This window comes from Microcaecilia unicolor, chromosome 1, assembly GCF_901765095.1.
Source record: "Microcaecilia unicolor chromosome 1, aMicUni1.1, whole genome shotgun sequence".
Taxonomy (NCBI): domain Eukaryota; kingdom Metazoa; phylum Chordata; class Amphibia; order Gymnophiona; family Siphonopidae; genus Microcaecilia; species Microcaecilia unicolor.
Window position 1 is genome coordinate 55,129,037 of NC_044031.1, and position 16,222 is coordinate 55,145,258.

At 42.2% G+C, this 16,222-nt stretch overlaps 1 protein-coding gene across 1 annotated transcript in view; it reads right to left on the bottom strand.

Moving 5' to 3' along the window:
• Positions 1-16,222, bottom strand: part of OBSCN (obscurin, cytoskeletal calmodulin and titin-interacting RhoGEF) — a 472,877-nt gene that overhangs the window by 68,688 nt on the left and 387,967 nt on the right. The window contains exons 78-81 of the mRNA XM_030197417.1: positions 14,433-14,633; positions 8,064-8,124; positions 7,850-7,927; positions 5,072-5,244 (exon numbers count right to left, since the gene is read on the bottom strand). Coding sequence (XP_030053277.1) covers positions 5,072-5,244; positions 7,850-7,927; positions 8,064-8,124; positions 14,433-14,633 — 513 coding nt within the window. The remainder of the gene's footprint in view (positions 1-5,071; positions 5,245-7,849; positions 7,928-8,063; positions 8,125-14,432; positions 14,634-16,222) is intronic.

Sequence of the window (16,222 nt, forward strand, 5' to 3'; positions counted from 1 at the left end):
CGAACCTCATACAAAACAAGACGGAAAGTCGACACTACATCATATGAAAATCAGTGGTCATCACCACCCGACTTCATGGAATATCTCATAGAATGGGACAAAAGATGCATCACTATCCTAGATGAAATAGCACCCATAAGAACCAAAACCTCACAATACCACAACATAATCCCATGGAATAATGAAGAACTAAAAGAACTAAAGACACAATGTAGAAGACATGAATGAACGTGGAGAAAAAACAAAAATGAACAAACAATAACCTCATGGAAAGAAACACAAAAGAGCTACAAATACAAAATAAGACAAATAGTCCTTGACTATAAGGACACGAAGAAACTATACAAGTTACTGAACAATCCAACCATAGCACTGAAACGGTGCTGCTCACACTGCTGACCAAATTCAAACATGAAATCTCAATAGGCAGAAGCATCCTATCACCGAATTCTACTAAGAATACTTGACAAATTAGGAATTGGAGGGAAGATACTCTCATGGATTAAGGGATTCCTGACCACCAGGTTGTACCAAGTAAAGTCAAATTCAGTAATCTCCCCACCCTGGAAAGCAGAATGTGGAGGTCCTCAAGGCTCACCACTTTCACTCATATTATTCAACCTAATGATTATTCCACTAGCCAGGTCCCTATCCAAACAAGGAATCAATCTCTTCATATATGCTGACGATGTCACAATTTATATCCCCGTCAAAAACAACCCATCAGAAATCACCTCTGACATCATAAATGGCATTAACACTATGGAGTCCTGGGCATCAGCCTTCAAGTTAAAACTAAACTGGGAAAAACACATTGCTTAATACTCTCATCTCTGCACAACCCTGAGCATTTCACTAACATCAACGCCCTAGGTTCATCTCTCCCAATCTCAAACAACCTGAAAATTCTAGGCATCATGGTGGACCTCAAGCTATCTCTAGAAAACCAGGCCAATGCCACCACAAAGAAAATGTTCCACACAATGTGGAAACTCAAAACACATTAAACAATACTTCCCAAGAGATATCTTCTGTAACATGATCCAAACCACAGTTCTGGCCCATGTGGATTACTGCAAATGGATCTATGCTGGACGCAAAGACCAAATAATAAAAAAATTACAAACAACACAAAACACAGCAGCCAGACTCATTTCTGGAAAAAAAAACCCAATCTGAAAGCGCCAAACCCTTTCTGCAAAAACTACTCTGGCAACCGATTAAGGCTCACATTACCTTCAAAATCTGCTCCCTGGTTTACAGAATAATTTTGGGGCAATCACTGAAGTATATGATCAACCTAATAGACCTACCAATTCGGAACGCAAATAGATCAGTGAGATCTTACCTAACCCTTCTCTTCCCAAGATGCAAAGGCATCAAATACAAATCAACTTACGCATCCAGCTTCTCCTATATTGGCACAAAGGTCTGAAAAACACTATCAAAAGATCTGAAACTCAAGGACAACTATCTTAACTTCAGAAAACAACTGAAGGTCCACCTTTTCAGAGAATTCTTCCCAACATAACTAACCAGTTTACCGAATCACATCACCAATGAACATTACAAAGGACAGAAAGGACACAAGACTCTGTTTCTTAACCTATCACATACGCACAGCACACTATTCTGAAACAAAATTAAATTCCATTACTCAGTCATTATCAAGACACATGTTCCACTCATAAACCTACCCAAATTCTACCATGATCTTCTTAAACCACTATCCAGCTTATTTTCGAAAGAGAAAGATGCCCATATTTCAACCCAAATCGGGAGATGGGCGCCTTTCTCTCATGGGCGCCCAAATCGGTATAATCGAAAGCCGATTTTGGGCGCCTCCAACTGCACTCTGCCGCGGGAACGAACAAAGTTGACAGGGGCGTGTCAGAGACATGGTGAAGGCGGGACTGGGGCGTGTTTATCGGCCGAGGAGAGATGGGCACACTCGGCCAATAATGGAAAAAAAAGGGTGCCAGAAGCGAGAATTTGAGTCACTTTTTTTGGACCCTTTTTTATCACGAACAAGTCCTCAAAATGTGCCCCAACTGCCCAGATAACCACCGGAGGGAATCGGGGATGACCTCCCCTGACTCCCCCAGTGGTCACTAACCCCCTCCCACCCAAAAAAAAAGAACTTTAAAAACTTTTTTTTCCAACCGGTATGCCAGCCTCAAATGTCATACCCAGCTCCATCACAGCAGTATGCAGGTCCCTGGAGCAGTTGTTAGTGGGTGCAGTGGACTTCAGGCAGGTGGACCCAGGCCCATCCCCCCCTACCTGTTAGACTTGTGCTGCTAAATGGGAGCGCTCCAAACCGCCCCCAAAACCCACTGTACCCACATGTAGGTGCCTCCCTTCAGCCATAAGTGCTATGGTAATGGTGTAGAGTTGTGGGTAGTGGGTTTTGGGGGGGGGGGGGGTTAGGGGGCTCAGGACCCAAGGGAAGGGAGCTATGCACCTGGGAGGTATTTTAATTTTTTAAAAACTTTTTAGAAGTGCCCCCTAGGGTGTCCGGTTGGTGTCCTGGCATGTCAGGGGGACCAGTGCACTATGAATCCTGGCCCCCCCATGACCAAATGCCTTGGATTTGTTCATTTTTGAGCTGGGCGCCTTCGGTTTCCATTATCGCTAAAAACCGATACTGCCCAGTTCAAATCTGCCCAAATGCGATGCATTTGCCCGGCACAAACCGTATTATCGAAACAAAAGATGGACGCCCATCTTTTTCGAAAATACGGTCTGTCCCACCCCTTTGCGTACCCGTTCTCCAATATAGGCGCCCATGGAGATGGGCGTTCACATTCGATTATGCCCCTCCATGAATCCTACACAATCTCTCACTGTTTTATTCAAATTGCAACCATGTTCGACAACACAATCTCCCATTGTTTTATTCAAATTGTAACCATGTTCGACAACAAATGTAATCATTTTACTCTTGAATCATGTAAGCCACATTGAACCTGCCAATGGGTGTGAAAATGCGGGATACAAATGCAATAAATAAATAAATAAATAAATAAATAAAGTAAACCTCAACCCATACATATACGCAGATGATGTAACGATCTACATCCCATTTAAACAAGATTTAAAGGAAATTTCCAACGACATCAACCAAAGTCTACATATCATGCATTCATGGGCAGACGCATTTCAGCTGAAACTCAATGCAGAAAAAACCCAATGCCTAATACTCACCTCTCAATATAACACGAACAAATTCACCACCATTAACACACCTACACCGAATCTTCCAATTTCGGACACTCTAAAAATTCTAGGAGTCACCATTGATCGACACCTAACACTTGAGAATCACGCGAAAAACACAACTAAGAAGATGTTCCACTCAATGTGGAAACTAAAAAGAATAAGACCTTTCTTCCCAAGGACTGTCTTCCGAGGCCTGGTACAATCAATAGTACTTAGTTATTTAGACTACTGCAACGCACTCTATGCTGGCTGCAATGAACAAATACTCAAGAAACTTCAGACAGCCCAGAACACAGCAGCTAGACTCATATTTGGTAAAACAAAATATGAGAGTGCTAAACTCCTACAAGAAAAACTGCATTGGCTCCCTCTTAAGGAACGCATCACGTTCAAAATATGTATCCTGGTCCACAAAATCATTCATGTAGATGCTCCAGCCTACATGTCAGACCTGATAGACTTACCACCTAGGAATGCTAAGAAATCATCCCGCACATTCGTCAACCTTCATTTCCTCAAATGCAAAGGACTAAAATACAAACTAATGCACGCATCAACCTTTTCTTACTTGAGCACACATTTCTGGAACGCGCTGCCGCGCAACTTAAAATTGATCTACGAACTAACTAACTTCCGCAAACTATTGAAGACCCATCTCCTTAATAAGGCATACCACAAAGACCAACAAATATGAACTCCTCCACATATACCCAGAACTGTCTTTACTATTTGCTTATTATATTAATATCATGCTTTTCACTATCATGTTACCCAAGAGCCTTCTGTAATACTAAATGTTCAATTCTCATGTATCTCTACTATTCATGATGTATTGTAAGCCACATTGAGCCTGCAAAGAGGTGGGAAAATGTGGGATACAAATGCAACAAACAAACAAACAAATAAATAAATAAATAAATAAATAAACTAGTAGGTAGTAGACTAGTGGGTCTGAGGCAAAATGTATAAACTAGTGCTGACCTCCTCTACCCCCCCCCCCCCCCCCCCATTGGAATGAACTACCTATTGAGCTTAGATTGCAATCTGACTACATGGCCTTTCAAAATTATTGAAAACCTTATTTAGGAAAAATTTTAATGCAACATAGCTATGTTTCAATTTTGTTTTAATTGTTTATTGTAATATTCCTGGAATTGGTCCCGTTTACTCTTTTGTGAGCCACATTGAACTTTTTGGTATGTGTGGGATACAATTGTCGTTATTATTATTAACCCCTCTTTTTTTTTCCAAAAAATGGGAGAGGACTCCCAACCTACGAAACACCATGAGATCTCCAAATTCTCAAGGGTAATAGAATCAGGAGACATATTAGAAGATTGCCTCCTCAATGTACGCTTAAACAATCTATCATTTTTCTGACTAGAATAAGCATTGGGTCTCCTATTATAAATAACTTAAATATGTCAATTCATAACATGGGAACAATCCACCAACTGTCTATTGGAAACACCATATTGAGGTGTTTTATTGATGTTCATCAGTTAAAACCTAACTATATCACATTACAAAGGCACGCTGAAAAATGACCTGCGGTAGTGTAGACGCGTGTTTTGGGCGCACACAATCATTTTTCAGCACACCTGTAAAAAATGCCTTCTTAAAATGTTTGCTGAAAATGGACGTGTGGCAAAATGAAAATTGCCACACATCCATTTGGGGTCTGAGACCTTACTGTCAGCCATTGACCTAGCAGTAAACTCTCACGCGATAACCAGATGGTAATGACCTATGTGCGTCAACTGCCACTTGGCACGTGCCCAATACGCATGTCTTTGTAAAAGGGCCCCTAAATGATGTTTAAAGCTTTCTATTTAAAAATTGCTTTTACCAGATATCAGAAGATTTTGAAACCGGCAACTGGGAGATGACTTCTGGGGAAACAAATTCAGGAGAGCCATATATGCTGTACTGCAGCTCAGATGCACTCAGCTCTTGGGCAAAGCCAAAGTCACAGATTTTAATGTCTTCTTTGTCCGGATGAACCATCAATATGTTAGGAGGCTATTTACATAGAAAAGCTCGTTAGAGGATTCTTAAAATACACCCTGGCATATCACAACAAATCAGTTCCTTCTAGGTACAAATGCAAGCCAAGAAGCCCTGAGACATACTATTTTAACATATGACACTCACATAAATAGAAAGTTACATGATTATTGTTAACACAAAACCAGAACATGGAGAAATCATTTATTTATTTAGATTTTGCTCACACCTTTTTCAGTAGTAACTCAAGGTGAGTTACATTCAGGTACACTAGATATTTTTCTGTCCCAGGAGGGCTCACAATCTAAGTTTATACCTGAGGAAATGGAGGGTTAAGTGACTTGCCCAAGATCACAAGCAGCAGCAGTGGGATTTGACCCCGCCACCTCTGGATTGCAAGACCGGTGCTCTAACCACTAGGCCACTCCTCCACTCATGCTTTCTTAAAATTATCTATATATACCTGTTCTTTCAGTTCTAGGTATTTTGACTGAACTTTAGGATTCTTCTCTACACAGACTATATCCATATGGGATTTTTTTCCCCTGTAATATTTTGTCTCGTTTGGTGAAGCTCTGAGTTGGTGCTTCTACCTCCTCAATTAGCTTGTAGATCAGCTCCTGAATCCACTCCTTGCTTCTGTAGTCTGGTAGATGTGTGGGTAAAACTGACATGCACATCATGAAGGACAAAACTTAGGAATTAAAGGTGTATCATCTAAGGCTTATGCCAGTAACGTCACCACTGGATATCTTGGGTGCTAGAGCCAGAGTTTAGACTGGTTATATAGGGGCCTTGTTACTAAGACACAGTAGGCTCTATGCACATGCAGCGAGCACCCAAATGAGACTACCGCCAGACCAGTGACCCCTCCTTGCATTAATTTCAGATTTGGCGCACGCCCATAACGTGTGGATGAATTATTTATTTCCTCCTACATGTGCCAGTTCTGGCAGTAATGGGCACTTGGCTCGTGCCGACCGGTCACTGTATGTGTAGCGCATAAGCCTTTACCACTAGATCAATGGGTGGCGTTAAGCGCTCAGGCCGATTTTGGGCACGCGCTGGTTTTATTTTTACTGCAGGCCCTTTTTCCATCCCATTAAAAAAAAAAGTCGTTTTTTGTAGATGTGGTAAAAACTGGCTGGTGAGGGCCCAATACACGCGCCTACACTACTGAAGGCCATTTTTTTACCACTGCTTAGTAAAAGGGCCCCATAGCATGCACAAAGAAATCACTAATATTGACACTTCCATCCTCTGCCAGTTGTGTCACTGTTATTCCCTTATGCTGTACAGCATCCTCCTCCACTATACCTGAACTAAGTGGGTGTTAGGGATTTGCAGTTAAATTGCAGATCCCAGACCCAGAGGAACATATCATTCAATGTTACTATAGTCTACTCAAAATACTATTTTGAAAAACACCATGGCGCTCATTTTCAAAGCTCATAGACTTACTAAGTTCCATAGGCTACTATGGGGCTCATTTTCGAAAGAGAACGTCGTCTAAAAAGTGGCATAAAGCAGCATTTGGACATTTTTCTCACAAAAATGTCCAAATCAGTATTTTCAAAACCTATTTTTCAGATGTTTTCCTATACTGTTTATCTGCAGTGCGTCTAAATCTCAAGGGGGTTTGTTAAGGGTGGGATTTGGGCAATCCTAAACTAAGATGTCTTGAGTTAGACCTGTTTTTATAATGAATAAGGCACAAAAAGTTGCCCTAAATGACCATTGGAGGGAGTCAGAGATGACCTCCCAATACCCCCCAGTGGTCACTGACCCCCTCCCACCCCCCTAAAAAACTGAATAAAAATATGACTTACCAGCCTCTATGACAGCCTCAGATGTTAAAGTCAGGTCTATTAGAGCAGCATGCAGGTCCCTGGAATAGTGTAGGGGTCTGTGCAGTGCACTATGGAGTGGGAGACTCAAGTCCCTATCTCCCTCTATCTGTTATACTTATGGTGGAAACTGTGACTCCTCCCAAAGTCACCAAAACTACTGTACCCATATATAGGTGCCCTCTTTACCCGTAAGGGCTATTGTAGTGGTGTACAGTGGGGGGCAGTAGGTTTTGGGTGGGTTTTTGAGGGCCCAAGGGACAAGATAAGGGAACAAAAAGTGAGATATGTACCTGGGAGAATTTTTATGAAGTGCACTGAAGTGCCCCCTAGGGTGCACCATTGCTCTCCTGGGATGTCTGGGGGACCAGTCTGCTAAAAATGCTGGCTCCTCCTACATCACAATGGCTTGATTTTCTACGTTTTGGCTCTTATTCATTTTTTTCAAAAATGGACCAAAAAACAAAACGTCCAAAGCATGAAACCTTGTTTGAAACAGTATTTTCGAAAAAAAAAAAAGACGTTTTTCATTTTTGAAAATGACCTTCTTTCCTGTTCGGATTTGGGACGTTTTGTGCATATCAAAAATGTCCCTCCATGTTACTTTGTAAGTCTATGTGCTTTGAAAATGAGCCTCCAGGTCACTTATAGCATTGCACATACCAGTGTCATCACCCTGCTCATTTTATCTTGATCTACCACTTTCAGGGCTTAATAAAGCGATTAGCAGGCATACTAAAGGTAAAACATTATGAATCTTCTACAGAAGTTACCTTAATGTCCAAGTGGAGAATGTTCTTATCATGAAGATATTCAATGCCTTCTACAATTTGCTTTATATACAGTTTCACCTGAGAATTAAGAATGGGACATTTATATTGCAAAACATACTGCATAACACTTTTACTGATGTCATTCCATTGGAATTCTGCTTTAATTAAACCATATGGTTATTTGTTTTTCACAAAGCTCTTTTTAAAAGCTTACCTCTGCTTCAGTGGCTGTGCCCTTCTTCAGAAGACGGTCCAACAGTTCCTCACTAGAGCATCTATAATAATCATTCAGGAAAGCTAAGATCTTGCAGGACCATTGAACAAATCACAATGAATAAAACACTCATGTTAGTGGAGACAGTGCACATGGATGGAAGGATGGTGCTTCCAAGGAAATATGATATTTTGTACATTAGAAGCAGATGTATTGGGTCCTTTACAAAGATGGAACATATTTATGCATTTGAAGAGAGCTGAGAAAACTGGCTACCAATTCTTTACCAAATGGATACTTGTTAGCTATACAGGATCATCTGCTTGATCAGGATAGAAATTGTAGAAGGTTGTCTTAGCCCAGGGGTTCTCAACCCAGTCCTCAGGACACAGCCATCCAGTCAGATTTTTAGGATACCTACAATGAATATGTATGAAATAGATTTGAACACAATAAATGCAATGCATGAAGATGTATCTCATGCATATTGACTGCGGGTTATCTTGAAAAAACAGACTGGTCTGGTGTACCCAAGGACTGGGTTGAGAACCTCTGCCCTAGCCTACTGTTTGGCTTTGGAGGCAACATCATGAAAACCTAGTGTGGAATCAGAAATGCACAGATCCCTGCCCCCAGCCTCTCCTGTCAGCTACCAGTAATGATATAGGAAACATACTTAGCAACCTCACGATTCCTTTAATGTCAGGTCAACAGAGAAGGCATGAGAAGTGGTGCCGATAAATTTAAAAGGAGACACCCTTGCATAATCATCTAAACTTTCATTTCATGAGGAAAGGGTTGATTCATGCTGTAGATTTTCACATCTAAATTTCTTCCTAAATCCTCCTCCTCATTCTCATAAAGGTTTATACCACTTTTATAGACAAACTATTCAAAGTGGTTTACATAATAAATTAAATACAATAAAAGAGAGAGCAAAATTAAATACCAGCCAGAAACATCCTAGGAGTCGTTTCAGTCTTTTGTATAAAGGCATACACGAAGAAGGAAATTCTCCAAATGATCATTTTTCAGTGAAAGGTTTTATTCATGACCAGTACACATAGGGTCTACTGGTGCAGAAGGTGGAAAAATGGAAGTAACTGATTACTTGCTAAAGAAGGCATCAGCTGCAAATCCCCAGGACCTAAGGTTAAACCACATGGAGTATACCACTGAATAGGATTCAGTAGTTATCCCACAGAAAACTGCTAATTCAAGAGGGACTTACGATTATTTCACAAGAGCTCTTCATCTTATTGAACCTACTGTCTCCCTTTTTTTCCCAGATGATTTTGTAATGAAGTCACTTGTGGACAAGGTTACAGTTTGGAATGATGTGCTGAGAAGGGTGTTCAGCTCTTCGACAGAATCTGGGGTATCATAGTGGACTACGGCTGCTGAACAATTATAGAGCTATACCATGTATGTAGGATTATAATCAGATAAAGGGGCACTAATGCTTAGCGCATGCTAATAGATATTAAAGTATGTAAAGTGCCATGTAGCCTCCTTCTCTGCTCATATCCAGCAGATTGCCAAGACCTGTCGTTTCTTTCTTTACAACAGCCGTAAAATCCGCCCCTTTCTTTCCGAGCACTCTACCAAAACCCTCATCCACACCCTTGTCACCTCTCGTTTAGACTACTGCAATCTGCTTCTTGCTGGCCTCCCACTTAGTCACCTCTCCCCTCTCCAGTCGGTTCAAAACTCTGCTGCCCGTCTCATCTTCCGCCAGGGTCGCTTTACTCATACTACCCCTCTCCTCAAGACCCTTCACTTGCTCCCTATCCGTTTTCGCATCCTGTTCAAACTTCTTCTACTAACCTATAAATGTATTCACTCTGCTGGTCCCCAGTATCTCTCCACACTCGTCCTTCCCTACACCCCTTCCCGTGCACTCCGCTCCATGGATAAATCCTTCTTATCTGTTCCCTTCTCCACTACTGCCAACTCCAGACTTCGCGCCTTCTGTCTCGCTGCACCCTACGCCTGGAATAAACTTCCTGAGCCCCTACGTCTTGCCCCATCCTTGGCCACCTTTAAATCTAGACTGAAAGCCCACCTCTTTAACATTGCTTTTGACTCGTAACCACTTGTAACCACTCGCCTCCACCTACCCTCCTCTCTTCCTTCCCGTCCACATTAATTGATTTGATTTGCTTACTTTATTTATTTTTTGTCTATTAGATTGTAAGCTCTTTGAGCAGGGACTGTCTTTCTTCTATGTTTGTGCAGCGCTGCGTATGCCTTGTAGCGCTATAGAAATGCTAAATAGTAGTAGTAGTAGTAGTAATTGGTATAAAATAGAATGTGCAGCATTTAGAATGCGCAAATGTCCATTAGCATGTGCTACTGTTTAGTTAAAGGGCCTCAAAATTAACAAAGTATACACATGTATCAGATCCAATTAATTCAGAATGCTGCAGCATGACTGATAGAAGGCTGCAAACAAGGTGACCACATCAGACTGGCTACCTGTACCTTACAAGGCTAAATTTATGTTATTTAATTTGTTGCATTTGTATCCCACATTTCCCCACCTATTTGCAGGTTCAATGTGGCTTACATAGTACCGTGAAGGCGATCGCCAATTCCGGTATGACAAATACAGAGTGATATTGTGGTATAGTAAAGTTCATGTGTGACAGACACATAAGGGAATCGAAAGGAGGAAGAGTTAAGTTATGTCCAGTTCGAGTATTAGTTTCGTTGTGTTGCAGGGTTCAGGCATTTAAGTGGGCATACTACTGCTACATGTGAAGGGGCATAATCGAATGCGAACGCCCATCTCCATGGGCGTCTATCTCCGAGAATGGGTACATGAAGGGGTGGGGCAAACTGTATTTTGGAAAAAAATGGGCGTCCATCTTTTTTCCGATACTACGGTTTGTGCCAGCCAAATGCATCGGAGTTGTGCGGATTTGAGCTGGGCGGTATCGTTTTTCAGCGATAATGGAAACCGAAGGCGCCCAGCTCAAAAATGACCAAATCCAAGGCATTGGGTCGTGGGAGGGGCCAGGATTCGTAGTGCACTGGTCCCCCTCACATGCCAGAACACCAACCGGGCACCCTAGGGGGCACTTGTAACAATTAAAAAACTAAAGTTAACTACCTCTGAAGTCCATAGCTTCCTTCCCTTGGGTGCTGAGCCCCACAAATCCCCCCCAAAACCCACTGCCCACAACTCTACACCATTACCATAGCACTTATGGCTGAAGGGGGGCACCTAGATGTGGGTACAGTGGGTTTTGGGGGCAGTTTGGAGGGCTCCCATTTACCACCACAAGTGTAACAGGTAGGGGGGGGATGGGCCTGGGTCCACCTGGCTGAAGTCCACTGCACCTACTAACAACTGCTCCAGGGACCTGCATACTGCTGTGATGGAGCTGGGTATGGCATTTGAGGCTGGCATACAGGCTGGAAAAAAAAGTTGTTAAAGTTGTTTTTGTTTTGGTGGGAGGGGGTTAGTGACCACTGGGGGAGCCAGGGGTGGTCATCTCCGAATCCCTCCGGTGGTCATCTGGTCATTTAGGGCACTTTTTTGGGACTTGTTCGTGAAAAAAAGGGTCCAAAAAAGTGACCCAAATTCGCGCTAAAAACGCCTTTCTTTTTTCGATTATCGGCCGAGGACGCCCATCTCTCCTTGGCAGATAAACACGCCCCAGTCCCGCCTTCACCATGCCTCCAACACGCCCCCGTCAACTTTGGCTGTTTCCGCGACAGACTGCAGTTGAAGACGCACAAAATCGGCTTTCGATTATACCGATTTGGGCACCCATGGGAGAAAGACGCCCATCTCCCGATTTGGGTCGAAATATGGGCGTCTTTCTCTTTCGAAAATAAGGCGGATAGTCTTTAATGTGAAAATGTACAGGAAAACTTTTTTTTTATGATAAAGGCTAAACAGCACCAATTCCCCAGTTTCTTTGGAAACCAAAATCCTAAGATGTTTAGGAAACAGAAGAAACTTCTGGTTTTGTCAAAAATATTATAAGATACAGTAAAACAATGGAAGGGAAATGAAAGAAGAACCATGATTACTACTATACTATCTGGCAAAAAAAAAAAGTCAGCAAACAGGTAAAGTTACAAGCACAGCAGCAATAAATAAATGTTTCCTTAATTAGTTGGCTAGAAAAACTGAGCTCTAGAGTGGAAATGTGCACTATTGTGTTTATATTATGGCATGGCTACTCAATTCCAGTCCTTGGGCCACAGGCAGGCCAGGTTTTCAGGATATCAATGCAAATCTCTCAAATGCAGATTCATTGTGGATGTTCTGAGGATATGTTTGATTTTCAAGGCCCTCAAAAAAAAATGGGTCAGAGTAATTAAAGCATAAGTTAGCCCTCTACATACCTTTGAGACCTCTAAGATCCTATCAACACAGAATATCAATCACAGCTATGCACAATTCCAAATTTTTATTATTTTCAAATATCAAAGCCTACTATTACACAAAACATCATAGTTAAAACTTATGAATTACTATCCACACACCACAATCTCACCATTCATACACCACTCACAAGCACTCATGGATTCTATTCATACAAATTCCTAATACCATAGAAGCATTGTAATTCATTATGTAATACATGGCATAGCTGGCCACAAGACAGAAGAGTTTATGATAGCTTATATCAGCACTAATCCAGTTTATAAAAACTACAGTCATCTACAAATTGGCTGGATTATTATCGGTAGTTCACTATCAGTTCTCCATCTGATTGAAAATTTTGCAAACCCGCTGTAGATATAGGGAACTGCAGATACTCCAAAATTCCAAACAGAAACAGCATCAAATATATTCTTCTGTTGATAATCTCCCTTTGTTGCCAGCACCAAGCCCCTCAAGACATAACCTTTGTCAGACAACACAAAAACTTCTTTCAGGTGCAAGAATCCTTCTAACATTGGATTGAACTCTCATGCCCACCATGACCCTACATGAGGAAAGGCTAAAGCGGCTAGGGCTCTTCAATTTGGAGAAAAGAAGGCTGAGGGGAGATATGATAGAGGTCTATAAAATAATGAGTGGTGTGGAAAGGGTAGACATGAAGCGTCTGTTTACGCCTTCCAAAAATACAAAGACTAGGGGGCATTCAATGAAGCTACAAAGTAGTAAATTTAAAACGAATCAAAGAATATTTTTGTTCCCTCAATGTGTAATTAAACTCTGGAATTCGTTGCCAGATAATGTGGTAAAGGCGGTTAGCTTAGCGGGGTTTAAAAAAGGTTTGGACAGTTTCCTAAGGGAAAAGTCCATAGACCATTATTAAAATGGACTTGGGGGAAATCTACTATTTCTGGGATAAGCAGCATAAAATGTATTGTACTTTTTTGGGATCTTGCCAGGTATTTGTGATATGGATTGGCCCCTGTTGGAAACAGGTTGCTGGGCTTGATGGACCTTTGGTCTGTCCCAGTATGGCAATACTTATGTACTTATGTACACAGTTCATGTTTCACTCATCCGAGCGTCATCAGGGGTTTGTACAGTTAAAAAACAACATCAATTTGAAACACCCTTACCAACCACATCTACACTAACAATAAAATCTACTAGAACCATAATTTTGAAAATATCTTACCAGCCACAATGGGTAACTGGGACACCCAATCACGCTCCCATGCTGAGCAATGGGACGTCTCAAACGGACGCCCGCTCATGCGTGTGGAGAGTGGCGGGAAAATTCTCCTTAAATACCCTCCATATCAAACCGCTAACCACTCAATTTCCCTATTTAAACCACAGGGGGGCCACAGTATTCCATTGAAAAATCATCCGTTGCTCCTTTATTAAAAATATCAATGGAATGTTACCACCCCTAGGGACCGTCACCCTATGTAAAACTACAAATTTTAAATCTTGAATCTCATGACCATTAAGCTGCCAATGAGAAACGAGGGGAGCGTCAGTGTGCTGCAACTGCAGATTGCTCAAATGCTGCGTGATACAAAGCTTAATCCTACGTATGGTCTGACTGATGTACCATAACCCACACGGGCATACAATCCCATACACACATTGGGCAGAATAGCAATCAGTCTGACTGTATACCTGAAACCTATGACCCCAATCAATCAAGGATCATCACTATCTGTCCCCTCATCAAAAGAAATCGTACAATGTGATACCCGCCAGTGAGCCTTCACAGGAGTAGCCCCCACGCTCTGTCCTTTTACGTGCTGCTGAATATTGCCGGTTAGCCTCTACCAAGCAATTTACATAGCCAGGAGTCTCTTCTGGCCAATTAACTCGTTTTGAATACAGGGCCCTGTATTTATAATGTTCCATCAAAATTTTGCTGTACTGGAAATAGAAAAGAAGGGTAACCAGAAACAAATTGGAGAAAAGGATACAGCTCCAGGATTAAGACTAAAGTTTTCTTTGTTTCAAAGGTATCCAGTAGTTGGGTGATTTTCTCATGGCTTATTCTTGTCAGAATATCCCGCTCTCGGTAGGCGTAGGACCTTGTTTTGCTTCTCAGGGGTATGAACTTGGCAGCACAAGCCGCTTTGTTTCCCTTGTGCATTACCCTCCTCAAAAAGCCATAACAGCCTCTGCACAAATTGAAAGTAACATAAATATTCTTTATAGTTAGCATTTTTCCAAGAAACCAACTAGCAAAGCTATTGAAAGGGGATGGGATGTTTGTCCCTAAGGCTAAAGACCAAAGAACTAGTGAACTGATATGCTTGACCACTAAACTGAGTTGTGATGGGGGGGAAAAAAAAGGACAGAATTGTTGGCTTATGTCTCTTGCATACAAACATTGAATGAAAGCACAACCTTTCTTGCTTCTTCAATATGCAAAATGATGTTTAGTTCGCAATTTCACCTGCTTAATTTTGCATATTTGGACTGCATTTTGACTACACTTTAACATTTTTGAAGAAGTGGGAACTTTTTTTTCACCTATGATTAATATGTTTTAACTGTGGGGTCCTTTTATTAAGGTGCGCAGAAAAATGGCCTGAAGTAGTGTAGGCGTGGGTTTTGGGCGCGCACAGAATTATTTTTCAGCGCACCTGTGAAAAAGGCCTTAAAAATTTTTTTTTACTGAAAATGGACGTGCGGCAAAATGAAAATTGCCGCGTCTCCATTTTGGGTCTGAGACCTTACCACCAGCCATTGACCTAGCGGTAAAGTCTCACGAGGTAACCGGGCAGTAATGACCTATGCGAGCCAAATGCCACTTGGTGCTTGTTCGATACGCGCGGCAGAAAATAAAAATTTTTTTTTTCAGCTGCGTGTATCAGACACGCTGCAAAAATGAAATACCGCAAGAGCCACATGGTAGCCGTGTGGTAACTCCATTTTTGCACGCACATAGACGCTTACGCGGCTTAGTAAAAGGGCCCCTATGTGCACAATGAATCGCTAATCCAGCGCTCTCTATCTTTATGATATGGTGTGATGAGGTCTTTTTTTCTTCCCTGATGAACATCATTTTGTATATTGAAGAACCAAGAAAGGTTGTTCTTTGATTCACTGTTTGTATTAAAGTGGTTTGGGATATTTTGAGTGAATCTGATCTGAGTTATGTCTCTTGAATCCAACTTCATTTTTAAAGGGGAGGGGGTCCCCAAGCCCCAGTAGCAGAAGCCTTCCTCCAGCGCTGTTCTTTACTCTGCCGCATTGCCTGTCCTGCCTCTGCAGCTGCTTTTCCCCCTCATGTCAAGCACGCTCAATTTCATCAAAACTGAGTATGCGCGACGTGAGAGGAAAAGCAGCTGCAGGGCAGGCAATGTGGTGGAGTGAAGAACAGCGCTGGACTGGAGGAAGGCTGCTTCTGCTGGCGGGGCCTGGGGACCCATGCCAGCCAGAGTCCCTGAAGCCCTGTATCTGCTCCTGCCCAGTCTCTAAGGGGGCCCGGCGCCAGAGTTTTCTCTCTCCTGCTCCTGTCGGGACACAATCACCTGAGTCCCATCAGGAGCAGGAAAGAGAGAGACCATGGCACTGGGCCCCCCTTGGAGGCCGGGTCCTAGGGAATCTTGCCCCCCCCCGACCCTCCACACTCTCGGTGGCCCTGCTCTGAAGTACCACTGAAAAGGCAAGAGCTAAAGCCAAATATTAAAAAGGCACCGATTAGAGCATCATTGTAACACTTGCTCCAATCAATTTGTGCTTGATCAAGCCATTCTTGACC